This window comes from Corvus cornix, chromosome 5 (genome assembly GCF_000738735.6).
Source record: "Corvus cornix cornix isolate S_Up_H32 chromosome 5, ASM73873v5, whole genome shotgun sequence".
Classification (NCBI taxonomy): Eukaryota; Metazoa; Chordata; class Aves; order Passeriformes; family Corvidae; genus Corvus; species Corvus cornix.
In genome coordinates, this window is record NC_046335.1 from 29,934,148 (window position 1) to 29,951,327 (window position 17,180).

Genomic DNA, 17,180 nt, shown 5'->3' on the forward strand with positions numbered 1-17,180 from the left:
GTTGAAACTGGGATCTGGCAGCTCTCACAGGGAAAGAACTGAGGTCATGAGGCAAGTTAAAGGTTTTAGCAGACATAATCAAGTAACAGATGCATATATGTTGGCACATGTACAAAATACATTATGTCTTGTTGTATCTTCGAACAGTTCATGTCTACTTCTTACAAGGAGAAACACTGAAGTTGTTTTTATAGAATGTTAATCCCAGAAGAGAAAGAATGTTAATCCAAAAGAAGATGAATTTTGCTATAAGTAATTTGAAAATCCTAATTTCATTCTGCCACTGTTGTTTGGTGTCTATCAAACTGAGGTCAGGACATTCTCACGGTAAATTCCAAACCTTCACTTTTTGTCCTCATAGCACTGTTGGCAAGATCCTGAAAGATCCCTACCGAATTGAAATGATGCTCTGCTGCGTGATTTTTGAGCCTGAAGTGTGAATTCCATAGTTTGCATGAACTACCTACATCTTTCTGCTGCCAGCTCTGCTCTTACATGCCAGGGCACATCAATCCCAACTAGCAACATCCTGAATATTAGTCTATGGTCTATTCTGAACTCAGCAAAAACACTGTACAAAAATACATGATGACTCCCCAGTATCCACAAAACTTCCTATTGGACTGAAAAGACAAAAATTTAATTGTCCAATTGCTGTCAAGGAAAAAATAAACAAACTCTACAGATATACAACGTAAGAGTAATAAACGTTTACTTTTTTAGGATCATTAGGCTTCTGTTCCTCAATCATAAAAGACTAATAAACATTTCATCATCATAAAATTTGTATAATTTTAAAAAAATTTGTTAATTACAAAGATTAAAACCCACTTTTGTTCCTTCCTTATTTATTCTGGAAAATATATTCCATTCCTAAAATATACTGAAGTGCTTACTTCTGCTGGTGACCTTAAGAGCTTAATACCTGCCCATACACAGCCTTAGTTCTGAATACTCATCCAAAGAAGATTTTAATTTTGGAAAATTATGTTTAAGAAGATAATGTTGCTCAACTAAAATGTTCTCTTGAGGGTAAAAGAAAATAAAGCAAAACAAAACCCATCAGTGAAAAATTTTCCTTAATGTCTGAACTGCTGACCAGTGTTACTGGTTACACTGTATTTGAAGAGATATGAACTTTTGCTTCAGCATGTTGACTGTCCCATACCACCAGAAGATCTAGCAGTACCTGCTTATTGACATTTGCAGCGTGAGATTTTTCACTGGGTTACTGAAGCAATTTTCCATTGACATGCTTTTCTGAATTTAGTTGATGCCAGCTCCAGGACGTAGAGAATAGTTGCAATGTTAGAGAAGTTTCTCCAAATAACAAAGATGCGAAGCTTATTAATTTTAATCTTTGAAGGATTATGCATGATATGATACAGTTATGATCATTAAAGTTTAAGACTGAAGGCAATAAAGTTTAATAAACCAAATTCCTGCTTTCTCAAGAAAAATGGATATAGAGGGATGATAAAAACCCACCTTCCTGTAACAACAAGATTCATATAGTAATCTACCAACATTTCCTCCTGAAAATAAAACAAATTCTACATGAGCTTCTGAAGCAAAATACTGTTCCTGAAATGATCTGTAAAATAGTACAAAAACAAAACAAAGTAAAATTGCATGGCTGTAGGAACCCAGAGTGCAGAGAATATTTCTCTGCCTGTTTTGAAGGGTTTTACCCCCTGGACAACACTGTTTTTGACCTTCGTCCTTGGAGAACACTGCCCACTATCTGGGAAGAATTAGAATCTACACTGGTGTAAACTAGGTGATAGAATACTACGTAAGATTGTCACAGGGTGAAAAATTTAGAGGTTTTGGGTTTGTTAATGTAGTAAATAGATAAAAGCAAAAAACATCAAAATGGAGGATTGTTGTTGTTCTCCAAACCTTCTTCTTCTTCTTCTACTACTTCATATTCTGCAGTAAAAGTAGTTTGGGATGATTGGACAAAGAATTCTGCAGTTCCTGGCTGTGTTACTAAATAATTGGCAGAAAAGTAAAAATAATGTACGTTTTTAGTAACCATTGGTTAATTTACCTTTAAAAGGCTGTGTAATCTTGATAATTCGGCTTTCTCCTGCATTCTCTGCTCTGTGCTGTGTCTGGGTCACACTAGTGGCTCTATTTCTCTGATAAGACTTAACAAACAACTATCAAGAAGCAGCAAAGGCTGAGAGTCCCGTTTGTCTCTCAAACTCTTGGCAAGGACTTTAAAGACTCTCTCCCATCAGGAGAGGCTTAATTACGGTGCGGTCAGTGTCAATGGTCAATATACTAGGTTTGCAGACTCAAAAAATTTCAGGAAATTTAAACAGATGTCACAACATCTTGCTTAAATCAGTCTGCACAACACTGGACAATGTATTACTCGAGAAGAGTATTGGTAAGATAGGCATATATTTTTTGCAACTGAAAAGGTTGAGACAGTTCACCAACTGTCAGAATGGTAGTAGCAGGACAAAAAAATACCATATTAGGAGAAATATTTTAATGCAAATTTTTGGGCCACTTTTCCATGATTCTTTACTGCCTCCTATTCATACTTCTAAATAGTATGTAATATTCTGGTCAGTTTGTTATTATTTTGAAAAACAGAACAGTTCTTCAACCTTGATGTTCTCTTAAATGGTTAAGCAGCACCACAAGCCTCAAAAAGGATTTAATTAAATAAGCATTTTAGGATTGACTCTACCTATAAAAAAGTTTGAGCTTTAACAAGGAAACTGAAATATCCTCAGCTGTTCCTAAGTTCTGTTTATATTCTAGGCAGATTATAAAAGTATATGTATGACAGGTTTTTTCTCTAATTATAATATACAACAGAAGTATGCTGTTCTTGAGATTCTCTGAAAAGAAAAATTTAACCAGTTTTATAATCACAAAATGAAGAACTGATGAGAGTTAAGTCGCCTATAAGTTTTAAAAACAAATTCAAAATGCTGTTGGTTTTTTTACACATTTTCTTTTGCACTTTTGGAAGAGAGAGAAGGTGACTTTATCACTCTATTCATTTCATTAAAGGGGCATGTATTTCACATGAAGTAACAAAAATTCCTACCTTGATGGACTGACTGTAAGGTCCTATGCTGGCAGGGGCCCAGTGGGAAATGCTCTGTACATGCATGACCAGCTTTTCATCATGTACTACATCATCCGTTGCCATGTCATACTTATGTGCAAGGCAGTCAATGCAAAACAGCACTCCATCAGGTAACAGCGTTTCCACACATACTCTGAAAACACGTGATAATTATTTTTTTCAAACAGAAGTTTGCTTGCACCGACTTTCAACATTTATTTTCTGGGGTTTTTTTGTCTGGACACTATCTTAGGAAATTTTGCCAGGATCATATGGCTAAAGTTAGGGTATCACAATAACCTGCTAGCATTAACACTGTTATCTCTTCAAAGACACTGCTGGCTCACAGACAGCTTCTTGTCCACCAGGACTCCCAGGTCCTTTGCAGAGCTGCTTCCCAGCACTTCAGTCTCCAGCCTGTGCTGGTCCATAGGGTTATTCCTCCCCAGGTGCAGGACCTTGCACTTGCCTTTGCTGAATTTCAGAAGGATCTTCTCTGCCCATCTCTCCGCTCTGCAGAGGTTCTTCTGCAGGGCTGCACAGCCCTCTGGGGTATCAGCCACTCCTCCCAGCTTGGTGTCACCTGTGAACTTGCTGAGGAGGGATCTGCACCTTCATCCAAGTCATTGATGAATAAATTAAACAATACTGGGCCAAATATTGAACCTTGGGGCACACTGTTAGCGACAGGTCTCCAACTAGAACCTGTGCCCCTCATTGTAACCCTCTGGGATCTGCCATTCAGGCAGTTCTCAATCCACCTCTGTCCACTCATCCCGTCCACACTTCCTGAGTTTGCCTATGTGAGAGACAGTGTCAAAGTTTTCCAAAAAGGAGCAGCTTACAGTTCCTTCACAACCTTCTCACAGGTTATCTGTAATACTAGCATATTTTTCTGCTATACTTTAAGTTGCATGACAGATACACTAATATGACAGGACTCAAAATCTACTTAAGCATTCATTTATAAAGTTCACTTTTGTTTCCTCCAAGGAAGACTGAGTGCCTTGATGAACAGACAGACGTGTGTTGCACGTGGCCAGTTAAAAAGCAGGGGGGTTGAGGGTCTATGTGGGGAAATCAACATTTCAAATCCTGAAAAATAATTATATTTGCAGTCCATGCATAAAAAAGTAATTTAGCTCCCAGCAGGAATCCAACAAAAAATTACTTGTTCTCTTTACATATCATGTAACATAGCTTTATAAAATTCTTCTCATCTTGCTTATTTCTTCTAAGAAAACTACTTTTCTCCCCACCTCTCACATGTAAATATAGTAGTTTTTCCTCATTACCATCATCATAAGCATGGATGAATGGATTTTCTTCTTGGGCTGGTAAATTTTCAAGACAATTTTGCAAATTTATTGCAGATCTACACCCAAGTCAGTGCTTCCAGCATACTGCTTTTGAGAACTTCCACAACCAGGCCTCTGTACATAATGCAGCGATGCAACCATGCAAACTGCTGTATAATATTTCTTCGGGGCAAAATGCAACATAAACAAATATGCAACAAACTGTGGAAAGGGGCCTGAAGATCCTGGTCAATGGCAAGTTGAATATGATTCAGTAGTGCCCTGGCAGCCAGGAGGGCCAACACTGTCGTGGGGTTCATCAGGCACAGCATCCCCAGCCAGGCAAGGGAGGGGATTGTCCTGCTCTGCTCTGCACTGGGGCGGCCTCACCTCAAGTGCTGGGGGCAGTTTTGGGTGCCACAATATAAGATATAAAGCATTAAAGAAAGAGAGTCCAACGGAGGGCCATGAGGATGGTGAAGGGCCTGGAGGGGAAGCCATATGAGGAGCAGCTGAGGTCACTTGGTCTGTTCAGCCTGGAGAAGACTGAGGGGAGACCTCACTGCAGTTACAGCTTCCTCTTGAGGGGAAGAGGAGGGGCAGGCACTGATCTCTTCACTCTGGTGACCAGTGACAGGACCTAAGGGAGTGGCCTGAAGTTGTGTCAGGGGAGGTTTAGCTTGGATATTACGGAAAGGTTCTTCACTGAGAGGGTGTTTGGGCACTGGAAGAGGCTCTCCAGGGCAGTGGTCACATCACCAGCCTGACAGAGTTCAAGAAGCATTTGGACAATGCTCTCAGGCACAGGGTGTGACTCTCAACGTGTCCTGTGCAGGGCCACAAGCTAGACTTTGATGATCCTTGTGGGTCCCTTCCTACTCAGGATATTCTATGATGCTCTGAAAACTGTTTGCTCCATAAAAATAAAACTAAAAAAACATTTTTCCACAACTTTCTAATCTTTCCACCTTGTTATCTTACTGACGGAAGGCTATGTAGCTGGCTATGTGAATGTGGAGGCCTAAAACATGCAGGCATAAGAAATGAAAGATAAATCAGGAGAAGTTGAGTATTACAAAGAGAACCTAAGACATATAGAAATGGAGAATAATTTTGTGTAGCTTACAACTGGGATTAGATCCCTCCTCTGAAGGCACACACAACCGACACTCCCATTTCTCTGTGATTTAATAATCCTGGTCTACAGTCACCATCTCAAAGAAACTTCTCTCTGCTTTCTTTGGCTCTGACACCCAGGCAGTGTAGTGGAATGTCAGTCTATGATGATTATCTTTACAATGTCTTTGAACTATTTGTCTTGCTACACTTAATATTCACACGCCTCTATTACACTTCATATTCTGTAATAAGAGTATAAAATACAGTATTTTTCATTAGAAAATTGCTGAACAGTTGGTTTTAAAAATATGAAGAAGACAAGAGGTATGACCACAGGATTGACCCTGCTTTCAGAGCAGGGTTGGACTAGATGACCTCCAGAGGTCCCTTACAACCTGTATTAACCTATGAGTCAAGTGAAATTTTTCAAGCTATATCAGTTCTGCATTCTCAGCATATTATCTCAGATGCATAAAAAATTACTGAAAGAAATTACAAATTACTGTAAAAAGAAATAAGCCATTTTGATGAATGCAATAAAAAATACAAAAAAAATTAGTTTTAACGCACAATTTAAAAAAAAAACACAACTCATGGGCTAGGTGTTTTTTATCACACCCAAACAACACCGGAATCACATACTGCCCACCCAAACCACCAAGCAGTTTCATTGTATCAGATGTAGACTTGGATGCAACATAGAAGATTCTGTAAAACAGATATTGAAAAAACTATGCTTTGTGGATCTATGAATAAAAGTGTTATTATCAGTATAATTTCTTTTCATACTTGAATTCTTACTGAACATGGAAGTGCAGCTAAGCTATCCATTAACTGTGATTATCTGAGGGAAACACAAACATTAAGAACAACCACATTGGATCGAGCCAAAGATCTATCTAATCCAGCATTTGTCTTCAACCAGAGCCAAGTGCATATAGGCAGGGGAAGAAAAGAAACAGCCTAAATATATATTAGTACAGTTTTGAAATAACTGTCAGTATCTCATGATGTGAATCTCAAGCAACTGCTCAGATAACAATTTTGCTTTTGTATTTAACAAAATAAATAGAACAAGGTGAGTTTTATTTGTCAGAAAGACCTAGAAGGTTCCAGACCTCATCACTTTTAGGAAGACTTGATATTGGTAGTAAGGCTTCAGTAATGCTTTTGACACTTTTTCCTGTAACACACTCATAGAGAAGTTGTTGATGCATGGGCTGGATGTGCAGAGGGTGAGGTGGAGTAAAAACTGGCTGAACAGCCAGGCTCAGTGGGTGGGATCAGTGCCACAAAGTCTCACAGGTGAACAACCAGGAGCCTATACTGGGTCCACTCCTGTTCAACATCTTCATTCACAATCTGCATGATGGGGCAGAGTGTATCCTTGGCAAGTTGCCATCCACATGGATATATTCACAGGATGAAGAAACAGGCACACAGGAACTTCATGAAGTTCAGCAAGGAGAAGCTGCAAGTCCTACACCTGGGGAAGGAACAAACCCAAGGTCCACTATATTCTGTGGGCGCAAAAGCAGCTTTACAGAGAAGGACTGGAGGTTCCTGATGGACACCAGCTTGAACATGAGCCAACAATGTGCCCTTGTGGCAAAGAGGGTTGCATTCAGAGAATCACTGCCAACAGGTCAAGGGATGCAAACAAAAAAGAAAAGCAAATAAAATCCCAGCAATACAAACAGCTGTCAGTTCAATCAAGTCAAAAAGAACTAAGACTTGCAAACCATTTATTATCCTTCTGTAAGTCCATATCAGGGGGCATTTGTAAACCCTATGGCATATATTAAAGCAGGAATTTCTAACCCTAGTGTTTTGGACATGAGCAGCTGTGATGTTAATACTCCAAAAGGCAAAAAAAGTCGTCTTCTGTGATTCACAAACATTTGGTAAGATGCTTCACATATATGGAAACAATAATTCAGTGTATTACAGTGCATCATAAATATACTATAGCAGTAGTCTAATCCTACCTTGCTGGTGGACACAAACCAAATTCTGTCCCATAAACTGAGTTTATAACACTGAAATCTTTCATGCTCTTCATATATAGATGAACCAAAATAATATCCTTCAGTTTCAATCCCTCTGAAGTCAAATTAGCTGCAGGATAAAAAAAATATAGCTGTTAAAGACAGAGTATTTTAAATGTCTGTAGAAAGACAGCATAGGCATCCTGGTTTTGTTCAGCAAAACCAACTGGTAATAACCTAACTGTTGTCTAAACATGACTGAAGATTTTGCTATATACTACCTTTCCCCACTTAATACCTATTTTTTTCATTACATTCTTTCTCATATTAGTTTTCCAAATAGAAGCAGACTACAAAATAAATTTTATCCACTCTGAGCAGCAGTGAATTCTTGCCCCATGAAAACACATCATGCATTCATGCATGTAGATATGTTACAGTCCAAATTACTTGTATCCATAAGTTTGATTACCTTGTGGGGGGCTCGGGGTGGGGTGCTCATTCTATGACAGATAGTAATCTACAAAGGACTTTGAATTGCAAAAATACAGAGCTGGAAAGGACAATAGCTGTCTTAAAGGAAAAGATCAAGTACTTATACGCTATTCCAGAGGGATGCTTGTCTAAGCTATTTTTAAAAACTCTCACTGCAATAATAATCTCTGCATAAACAAACAGTTATAAATGGCAAGACAGACAATAGGAAACAGAAGTGGCCATAGGAGAAATGAAGGAAAGATGAGAGCAGAGGAAAGCTCAAGCAGACAGCTAAAGAAGAGATACTGAGAAGTCAAGATCTTCTGAATGTGTGTGCATAGAATATTCCAGTCACAGAGCTCAGAGAGAATGTATTACTCTTACATAGTCAATCACATAACAAGACGTGATCAGCTCTGCAGTGTGTCTTTTGTAGCTTATGAGCAATAGAAATTATTCGAAGACAAAATCTTCTCTGTATATAGAACATATATAATAGGAGAGTACTCTGCGACCTAATTTAAGTAAGACATATAAAGCTCTTCTCAGTGTAATTTTGGGGATCTTGCCCTTTAATGTTGCAGTGTGTACATGTATGTACTTATATATTTGTTTTCCAGTTGAGAAGTACAAAGGTATATAGACAATCTCTGAAGGTTGTTGCCTTAGTGAGAAACATAGTTTTTGCGTAAAACTTTTCAGTGCTTTCAAAGACAGTTAAGGATTTTGCACAATTTCATAAAGATTAGTTTGGTCACACCAATACTGAATTTTGTTCTAAATGTCTTAGCTTTACTTAGTCATACTGCCAATAACAATGGCAATATGAAGAGGGGAACTCTCACTTAGAGAAAAAAAAGTATGCACAAGTGATGTAAGACGTTATATAGCAGTTGACATAGAACTTCTATGAAATCACAATACATGTCCAGAAATATTAGCTGATAAATTAGCAAGCAATGGCAATTCTGTATGGAAATAGAAATGTATTTGAAAGCTACCTGATAACAATCACTAGGTCAGTACCAGCTGTTACATCATCAGTTAAGGAGGAAACAAGAACAATTCTCAAATTTCCAGCCAGCACTTTAGTCAAGAAGAAAGGCCTGCAGTTAAAAGTTCTGTAGCATTATATTAAATACTGGAGGGGGAAAAAACCTCAACCAACTGATAACATACGTTTGCACACACAGACATCTCTACGCTAAATTTAAAATATATGAGCCAACAAACTAACTGTAATTTGTGGACAGAGTAAGCTAAAGGCAGTGATTTGGGTAAATTCATAATTTCTACCTCTACTTAAAAAAAAATTTCCTAAGTAAAAGTACTATCCCTTTTTCCCCTGCATGAATTAGAGGAACAATGCTAAGTAACTTTCCTCCCATTTACAATCAAAATAAAATTGACTCCCAAAGCACTCTCTCTAGTAGAAAAGCATGCATGACGAATGGGTAAGCAACCCACCAAAGCTCTTCACAACTTCTGTTTTTCAGGGAAAGACTCTTTCATGGCCTATCTCCTGGATATACAGGGAAACCTTACAGCCTTTCTGTTGAAGTTCAAGCAATTCATGGTTTGTAATCATTTACAGAATATGATCAGGTGAGACTCACCCTTCCTTACTTAAGCAGAACTGCCCCAAAAGGTTACACTGCCCGAAATACAGCTTTTTGATTGATTTTGGTTGGTTGGTTTTTACTTTGTTGGGGGGTTTTTTGTTTGTTTTCTATTAAGGGGTTATTCAGAATCCCTAGCCAAGCACCACAATATACAGTACCCAAACTGTCTACAGGAAGTGGCATTTAAGAACTTTAGACTAAGTTTTAACGTAATAAAAATCCACAGTTTCCTTCAAGCTTATAAAACTTTGCCATGGTACAACTACACTAGAGCTGCTTTATATTATATAAAGCACAGTGATCTTTGTCATCTTCCAATCATATCTAAAAAACGTTTAATATGAGAGTTTAAGAAAATAAATGTATAAACAGCAATATACTTCATTCCCTCCCATTCTTGGCTTCACAGAATTCCACCCATTCTACTGAATGTTTCATAGCATCTAGTAATAAATTTTCATTTCCAAATCCTTTTCGCAACACCCATTCACTTTAGAGGTGATTAAATCAGTTAACCCAGCAAAAAGTTTAAAAGTACTGTGCTTATTCCATTCTCACCCCAGTGAAGCTGAACTTCTGTATAGATTCTAAATATGCTTTCAGAAAAAGCCTGGTGCTCATTTGCAGATTAAGTTCTCAGAAACAAATTGTTTCTTTTGTCGTGACAGAACCATAATTCATTCAGTTTCCACACCCACATCCAAAAAGAGAATAACTAAAAGAAACATGAGAACTGACATTTTCTGCAAAGGACCAGAAAATTACTTTTTTTTTTCCTTAACATCGTACAGGTAATGCAAGTAATCTGCTGAAAGCAATAGGCTACTGCACTAGTCAGACACAACCTTTTCTGGCAGATGCTAAGGCAAAATTACATAATGTTTGTACAAGCAAACTTCCATTCAAATATAATGAGAAAAAAATAAAAGACTGCACAACCCTCTTGCTTCACTTTATAGATTATGTGCAGATTTACACTGAAATCTATTGCCTTTTTTAGTAGAAGTCTGATCATCTCCACCTTGCTGATTTCCAACCAATCAAAAACTAGCTTAATGACCTTTTACCAAGTATAACTTTGCTTCTGAAAAAAATTCTAGGGTTTCTTTATCATCCTCAGCTGCACATGCAAAAAAATAAGCTATGATAGGAAAATATCTCATGCAAATTCATAAACAAGAATATGAGTTTACCCATTTAGATACTTAAAATTATTTCCATTTTTGTGAATGAGAAGAAGCCTGTACAAACATACTTTACTTAAACTTCAGAAGAAAAAATACAAAACCAAAACATGAACACTTTATTTTGTATGTCAAAATCTTGTAAGGAATCTGGATTTCATGATTGCCAAGATAGCAATTTTGCCTTTACATTAGGAATATAAATGAGATTTACTGCTACTGACCTAATCCTAGATGCCAAAATGTACAACAGCTTTCTAGAAAACTTAATTTAAAATTATGGAAGCTACGAAAGTGTTTTAGCAAGTGGACAGCATCTGTAGCACACATACATACTCACACATATAGTATATATTTCAAGAATGCTATTAAGTGAGCAAGTACTGTGGAAATACTGTTTTAACAGTGATATGAGCACCATCCTGGCTTTCCAGGGTCTTCAAAGCCAGTCAAATTACATGTTAAATATTAAAGCTGGCAGTCTTGATATCGAAGACTCCAATCAAATGCAAAATAAGATGGCAAACCAACATAACACCACACGATAATACAGATTCCTCCTTAAGACCATATTAGAAACACAGTGAATGACAGCAGATAATGTATTAACTGAATAAAGCACCTCTGAGAGAAGAAAATGCTTCCCGTGCTGCATCTTGAGCATTTTTATCCTTTGATGGAAGGAAGTGGGCAGTGATACCTGAAAACCACTGGTAACCACTCAGGGATTTTCCTGAATTTTCAAATGTTTTAGCTATCGGAAATGAAGAACAGAACTATGATTATAATATGAAAGGTTTCAGATTAACCAATGATACATTTTAAATTGTTTAAAGAAGAAAAACTTTGACAGAAAAGAAAACCACAAACTGTAAAAACGTATTCAAAAATATTTACAAACAGATACAAAAGTATGTGTTCTGGTAGCAAAGCTCCCAAATGCTAGTTGACAAATCCTCCTCCAACGCTGCCTTCACAAAATATGCATGCAAGTAGCATGTTAGCTGAGAATTTCAGTACTTTTTTTCCTCCTTTCCATTTTTGCTGACCTTTTATAGTTTCTTCACCTGTTTGGTTACAGACTTGGCATAAGATGTGACACTGAAAAGCCAAAATTTTCAAAAGTATTCAAATGACATAGAAACAGATTTTCAAACTTGTATACCAAATTTTACTGGAAGTTAGGTGCTTAACCTGGTTCTGATAATCTTTGCAAATGCATAACATGTTTAGAGATTTTTAAAGCCCACTAGGCACTTATCCATATTCAAGAAATACCAAATACCTAAATACTATTCAATACCCAAACACCATTAGCTGTGAAACTTAGTTTTCAGGAAGTTTACCCGTCTACGTATGTCGTGTAACAGAAATGTGGTATTTCCAGGAGGAGGAAAAGGGAAAGGAAGAGGGAGAGAAAGAAAGGAAAAAAAAAAAAGTTATCTCCTGTAAACTACCTTGAAATGCTTCACTACTACAGATCTATTGCTTATTATCACAAAAACACATTCTAGTAGGATCTCTTTTTTCAGACAAATTACTACAGGTCAAGCACCTTTTTTTTCAGGAGTGCTTGTATAGTAATTAACATATTTCTCCTGGCATGAAATAGACAATAGTTTTTTCTAATTTTTTTTAAAACTGTGCAAAACTCACTGAAATCCAAAGAGTTATGTTTCAAAGTCTTCCAGATGATTGGAATATTTTTCTGTGGTTCATACTCTGCTGATGAAGGGAAAATATCGTCATCAGTGCAGCTTATCTCACAAGAACAGCTACTGACCACAAAAGTACCCGAAGATTCTTCCTGCTTGAGACAAACATTATAAAATAAGCAAGTAAACAGCATGCCAAGCAGCATGAAATCAGCACATTTTATCATTCAAATACATATTTAAGTTACAAAAAATACTATAACTCAACAGGTGCATATCTTAGAACAATTCATGAAAGAATAGCATTAGGATTTCCCATTAGGTTGCAGAACTGGCAAAACATAATGTACTCCTGTTGACATATCAATTGGAAGAATAAAGCAGACTTAGTAACTAAGAAAGTAGATATGAAAAATGATGAGACCCAAGAATAAAGACAGAAAGAATACTATTATGAAGAAATGGTATCTCACAATTATATAGAAGACAACTATGTTTTCAAAAAAATAGTACAAGCTAAGTGAACAAAGGAACAAAAGCAAAAAATAATAATTTTATAATTAACATAGTCATTAAATACTTGAAATAGAGCAAAAGGTTAATAAGAAAGTTTTTAAACTTTTTGGAACAATGAATGAAGGCAGTCCATGTAAAAAAAAACCTCTTTCTATAATCTCACAAAGACTGTCCTTTCCACCAAATACTTTGGTGTGAGTTAACAGAAAAATGCATTTCCCAAGATCTATATATTGAAGTCATTTCTTCACAAGAAGGAAGGAAAATCATTCTTCCTTTCTTAGGACCAGGAAGAGAAAACGACCTGGTGTACCTTTTAAAGCAAAATACACAGGAAGAGTGCATACTGACCAGTCTTCAACAACTCTGTGCTCATTACATTTTCAACAATTCACATAATTACAGTATACATTTTTTGTTGGTTTGCCTTTTAATTTTAGAGCATTCAGAACCCTTACTCTCTTACATCTGATTTTCCAATCAGCCTAATCTGCAGAGCACGTTGGCTTTTGGATCACTAGCCTGGGTAACACCACTTATCCATGTAAAAGTAATATGAATTATGACACAATTTACCTAGAAACCCTAATCAAACACCACTGCATGCTGTAATTCTATCAATTCTTCCCAAAGATCTCAAATTTCATGTGGTGTCTAAACTATGCATTTTACTGCAGTCTTCTTAAATACTAAATTCAGAAAAATTTTAAATCCAAATAAAGCAAGATAAAAAGTTGACAAAATATGAAACCTTTGGTAATCCTTAAATATGCATTAGAAACTGCTGAATATTCTTTTAGCTGTCAAATTTGTGTTCCATGAAAAATATAATTAAAAAAGAATATTAACATTATATAGCGAAGTAATTTTTATTGTATTTAGTTTTACTGTATTTTTTTCTTTCCTTTGGAAAATAAAACATATCTTTTTGCAATTTTATAGTTTTCTCTTCATATTAACCACAAAAAAAGTCAGAAAAATATATGCAGAAGACTACAGTATGCATCAGAAATCTGTGATGTCTCAACTCTTACGTCAATATTTGACTTCACTGTAGTGAAAAAGGATCCAGTTAAGTTAAAGCAGTGCATTTCGAAATTTTAAGGAAAGGCTAAATTACAAAAAAGTGAGAGAATCACCTGTGAGAGGAAACACATTTCTGTTGACTCTAAAAGAGCTCACATGTAGTTTTATAAGCACTGTAAATACTAAATCTATTCTGTAAGAGGGGCTGATGTTCTTTGATTGGACCTCATTTTATTCACTCCTCCAAGAACGACATGAAAGTCAAGGCAATAATCTACTTTACATGCATCAATTGTATATCAGAGGTTAAAAGAAGTCAAGAAAATGTAACATAATAGCCCAGACAAAAACTGCAATTTAGCATAAACATGACATGCATTCCAACATTACAATAGACAAGCATCCAGCAGCATCTGTACCATTTCCCACTCCTTGAACTACAGCTTTGACTACTGCCATCAGTGGGTGCATTTTGCCATTACCCAGAGGGATGCCTGATAGCCCCTGAGCTTTCAGGTATGACTTAAGGAAGCAGAAAGACAAATCTGTAATTGAAAAAGATCTTAAGATGGTTTAAGCTACAAGAACCAAGAAAATTAAATTATTTTTAAAGTTTCTAATTTTTTTATCTACAAGATAGCACTTCATGGAAACATACAGACTGTATAGCAGCATCAAGTGCTAGAAGCGCTTGCTTCTTGCAAATTGTTGTTTTACTACATTAATTATTTTCACTGAGCAATTCGTAACATTTTCCATGAAACAATCAATTTGCATTGTAGCACAGACATTCAGGGGAGTTCTAATGTAACACATGCAGAGTTTGCACCTCTTGGTCCTACCTCTCAAGAAAGCATGCACAGACATGGTGATGTAAATTATACCACTACAGGACTGCTTTGGGTGTTGTTTTTACATCACCTGGATTTTAACTTCACTATGCCATAAAAATCCATCTGTAGAAAAAAAAAAGTTAACTGGAAAGGAAAAAGTTCCAGCTTGCCAGTTTTTCACTCACTTTTATTAAGCTTTACATAATCACCTTTGAAGAGATCTAGAGCTACAGATATCTTCCAAGGCTGCTACTAAAGACCTGTAACTTCTCTCCATTCCCAACATGGAGGACCAAATTTATACGCTCTGCAAGTGAACGTGAAAAGAGCACCTATTCCATTTTTATGCCACCAGTTAAAATGCTTTCATCTATGTTTTTAAACATGACTTCTGCAAGATGTGCTTCATAAAAAAATCATGGGTACGTAGTGAGCCTCACAGACTCTACCAAAACTGCTTTGGCAAAACATAGAGAACTCCCCTGTAGATTTGTAATTTGTTAAATATCCCAAACTGATGGCACATGAAATTTTCATATCATCCACAGTAACATCCCTTTTTCCTAAATAAGTCCATACTTTATGAATAATTTAGCTTCTATTAATATTGCTTCACAGAGATAAATAAAATTATACATCTGTGTTTCCACACACACATAAAAACCTTGCAGTCAGTTGCAAAATTTTTGGGAATTATTGTGAAATGTCAGAAATCTCTTACAAGATGCAAAGTCTGTAAAAATAATTAGAGATGTCTGTTGATTTCAAAGGCTATGATACATCACAATGACCCATTCAAGGCTGACTCCCACAAGGCTCCAAAAACATTGATAATCAATCACTCTCCACAGCAGCACAGGTGCAGGCTACAGCAGAAGTATTAGGTGTGGAACCTGGCACTCAAAGAACTACAGGCTCAATGCCAGCCTAAGTAGAGCTGCCAGACTCTGTTTAGTAGCTTTATTCAAATCCATACAAATGTTGGTCTTCCATTCCTCTCAACAGAGAAAGTAATCTAAGAAGCTAAAACTTATAGACTGCCACAAACAGAGTAACTTTCCCTGAAAAATATTCTCATCACTTTAAAAAGAAAAAATCAAGCTTGCTATAATGACATTTTAATTAAATCTTACAGAACCTATTTTATCACATAACATTTTCATGTTACTTCACAGAAGCAATATATTTTCCCATTTGTTACACAGTTTCTCCCACACCCACTGTACATTGTGATACCAACCTAATTTTGGATCAGAGCCTGCATGCATGCATACGCTTAACTATATTCACATAACTCATGTCATTGATGCAAGTGCGCTCAGAATGAAGTTAAGCAAATGCACGAGTGTTCCAAGATCCAAATTCTCCTGTTGAAAAAGCCTTGGAGCTAGGACTTTGACTGATATAGCTGAAATTCCATGCAGTGGTCTTTTACGAAAACAACAGATTGCCTTTTTAAAAAGCTTACATTCTCTGCTACAGAAACTGGTATAAAAACCTATCACAACACAATTCTAAAACTGATAACTCTCCCACTGAGCAGCAATGAGAATATAGTGGAGCAGTGAGCTCAGAAGACAAAAGATTATGATAATCTCTTTATTCTTTGTGATGTACCTTGATAACAGAACTCCTTGAAATAAATATAATGAGAGAGATCACATGCATCTTGCATTATTTTGAGTACAATATACAGACTCATAGGAAAGAAAGTCCTTTACTCCAAAATACTTTCAAATAAAGTATCTTCATTATGAAAAGAGAACTAAAAACTATCTTTTCTCAGAGAACTGGACTCAATCTGCAATCAAAAAGGGTAGGAAAGAAAATCCTTTATTTATAATCTTAATGTTTGAAATAAATCAGTGCACAAAAACGTTTTGTGGTATTTGTTATCAAGTCTTGAAAACAAAACTACAAGCATTATCTATATTCTTATGATGCGGAAGGGAAACTAAAGGTTGCCTAGGAGCAGTATTGTTCAGTGATGACAAAGTATTCAAAAAATGCTACCCGCAATGCCACCAACAAAACATGTTTTGCAACTTGAAATTCTTTCCTATTTTCCCTGACATCACTGACAAAGTCTAATTCTACAGCTAAAGTTCTAAATGTAGAGTAACTAAAATAATTAGTAAGGAACTGGACAGACATAGGCTACAATAATAAATCATACACAACCTAGAGGATCGCACGCCTTTAGTACACGTGGCACACAAATATCTCCCGAAAACCTTTTCTAAATGTGCAAGTGTACAAGTTAGAGAACTCTGCAGGTGTTTTTAAAATCATCTGCAAAACGACCTGTACAATAGATCTCCTGCAACTTAATGAGGCAAAATGCTTGCACTTCTGACACATGTTCCAG

At 36.4% G+C, this 17,180-nt stretch overlaps 1 protein-coding gene across 11 annotated transcripts in view; it reads right to left on the minus strand.

Moving 5' to 3' along the window:
- Positions 1-17,180, minus strand: part of DPH6 (diphthamine biosynthesis 6) — a 228,043-nt gene that overhangs the window by 134,501 nt on the left and 76,362 nt on the right. For 5 of the 11 annotated variants that reach the window (XR_005601935.1, XR_005601938.1, XM_039552116.1 and 2 more), the window contains exons 9-12: positions 12,439-12,592; positions 11,405-11,536; positions 7,500-7,629; positions 3,074-3,248 (exon numbers count right to left, since the gene is read on the minus strand). Coding sequence is in view for 7 of the 11 variants with exons in the window: in XM_039552116.1 (XP_039408050.1) it covers positions 3,074-3,248; positions 7,500-7,629; positions 11,405-11,536; positions 12,439-12,592 (591 nt within the window). In the remaining 4 variants the exon portion in view is untranslated. Of the gene's footprint in view, positions 1-3,073; positions 3,249-7,499; positions 7,630-11,404; positions 11,537-12,438; positions 12,593-17,180 lie in introns of those variants that run through there. The other 6 variants (XR_005601936.1, XR_005601937.1, XM_039552122.1 and 3 more) reach the window with 6 other exon arrangements.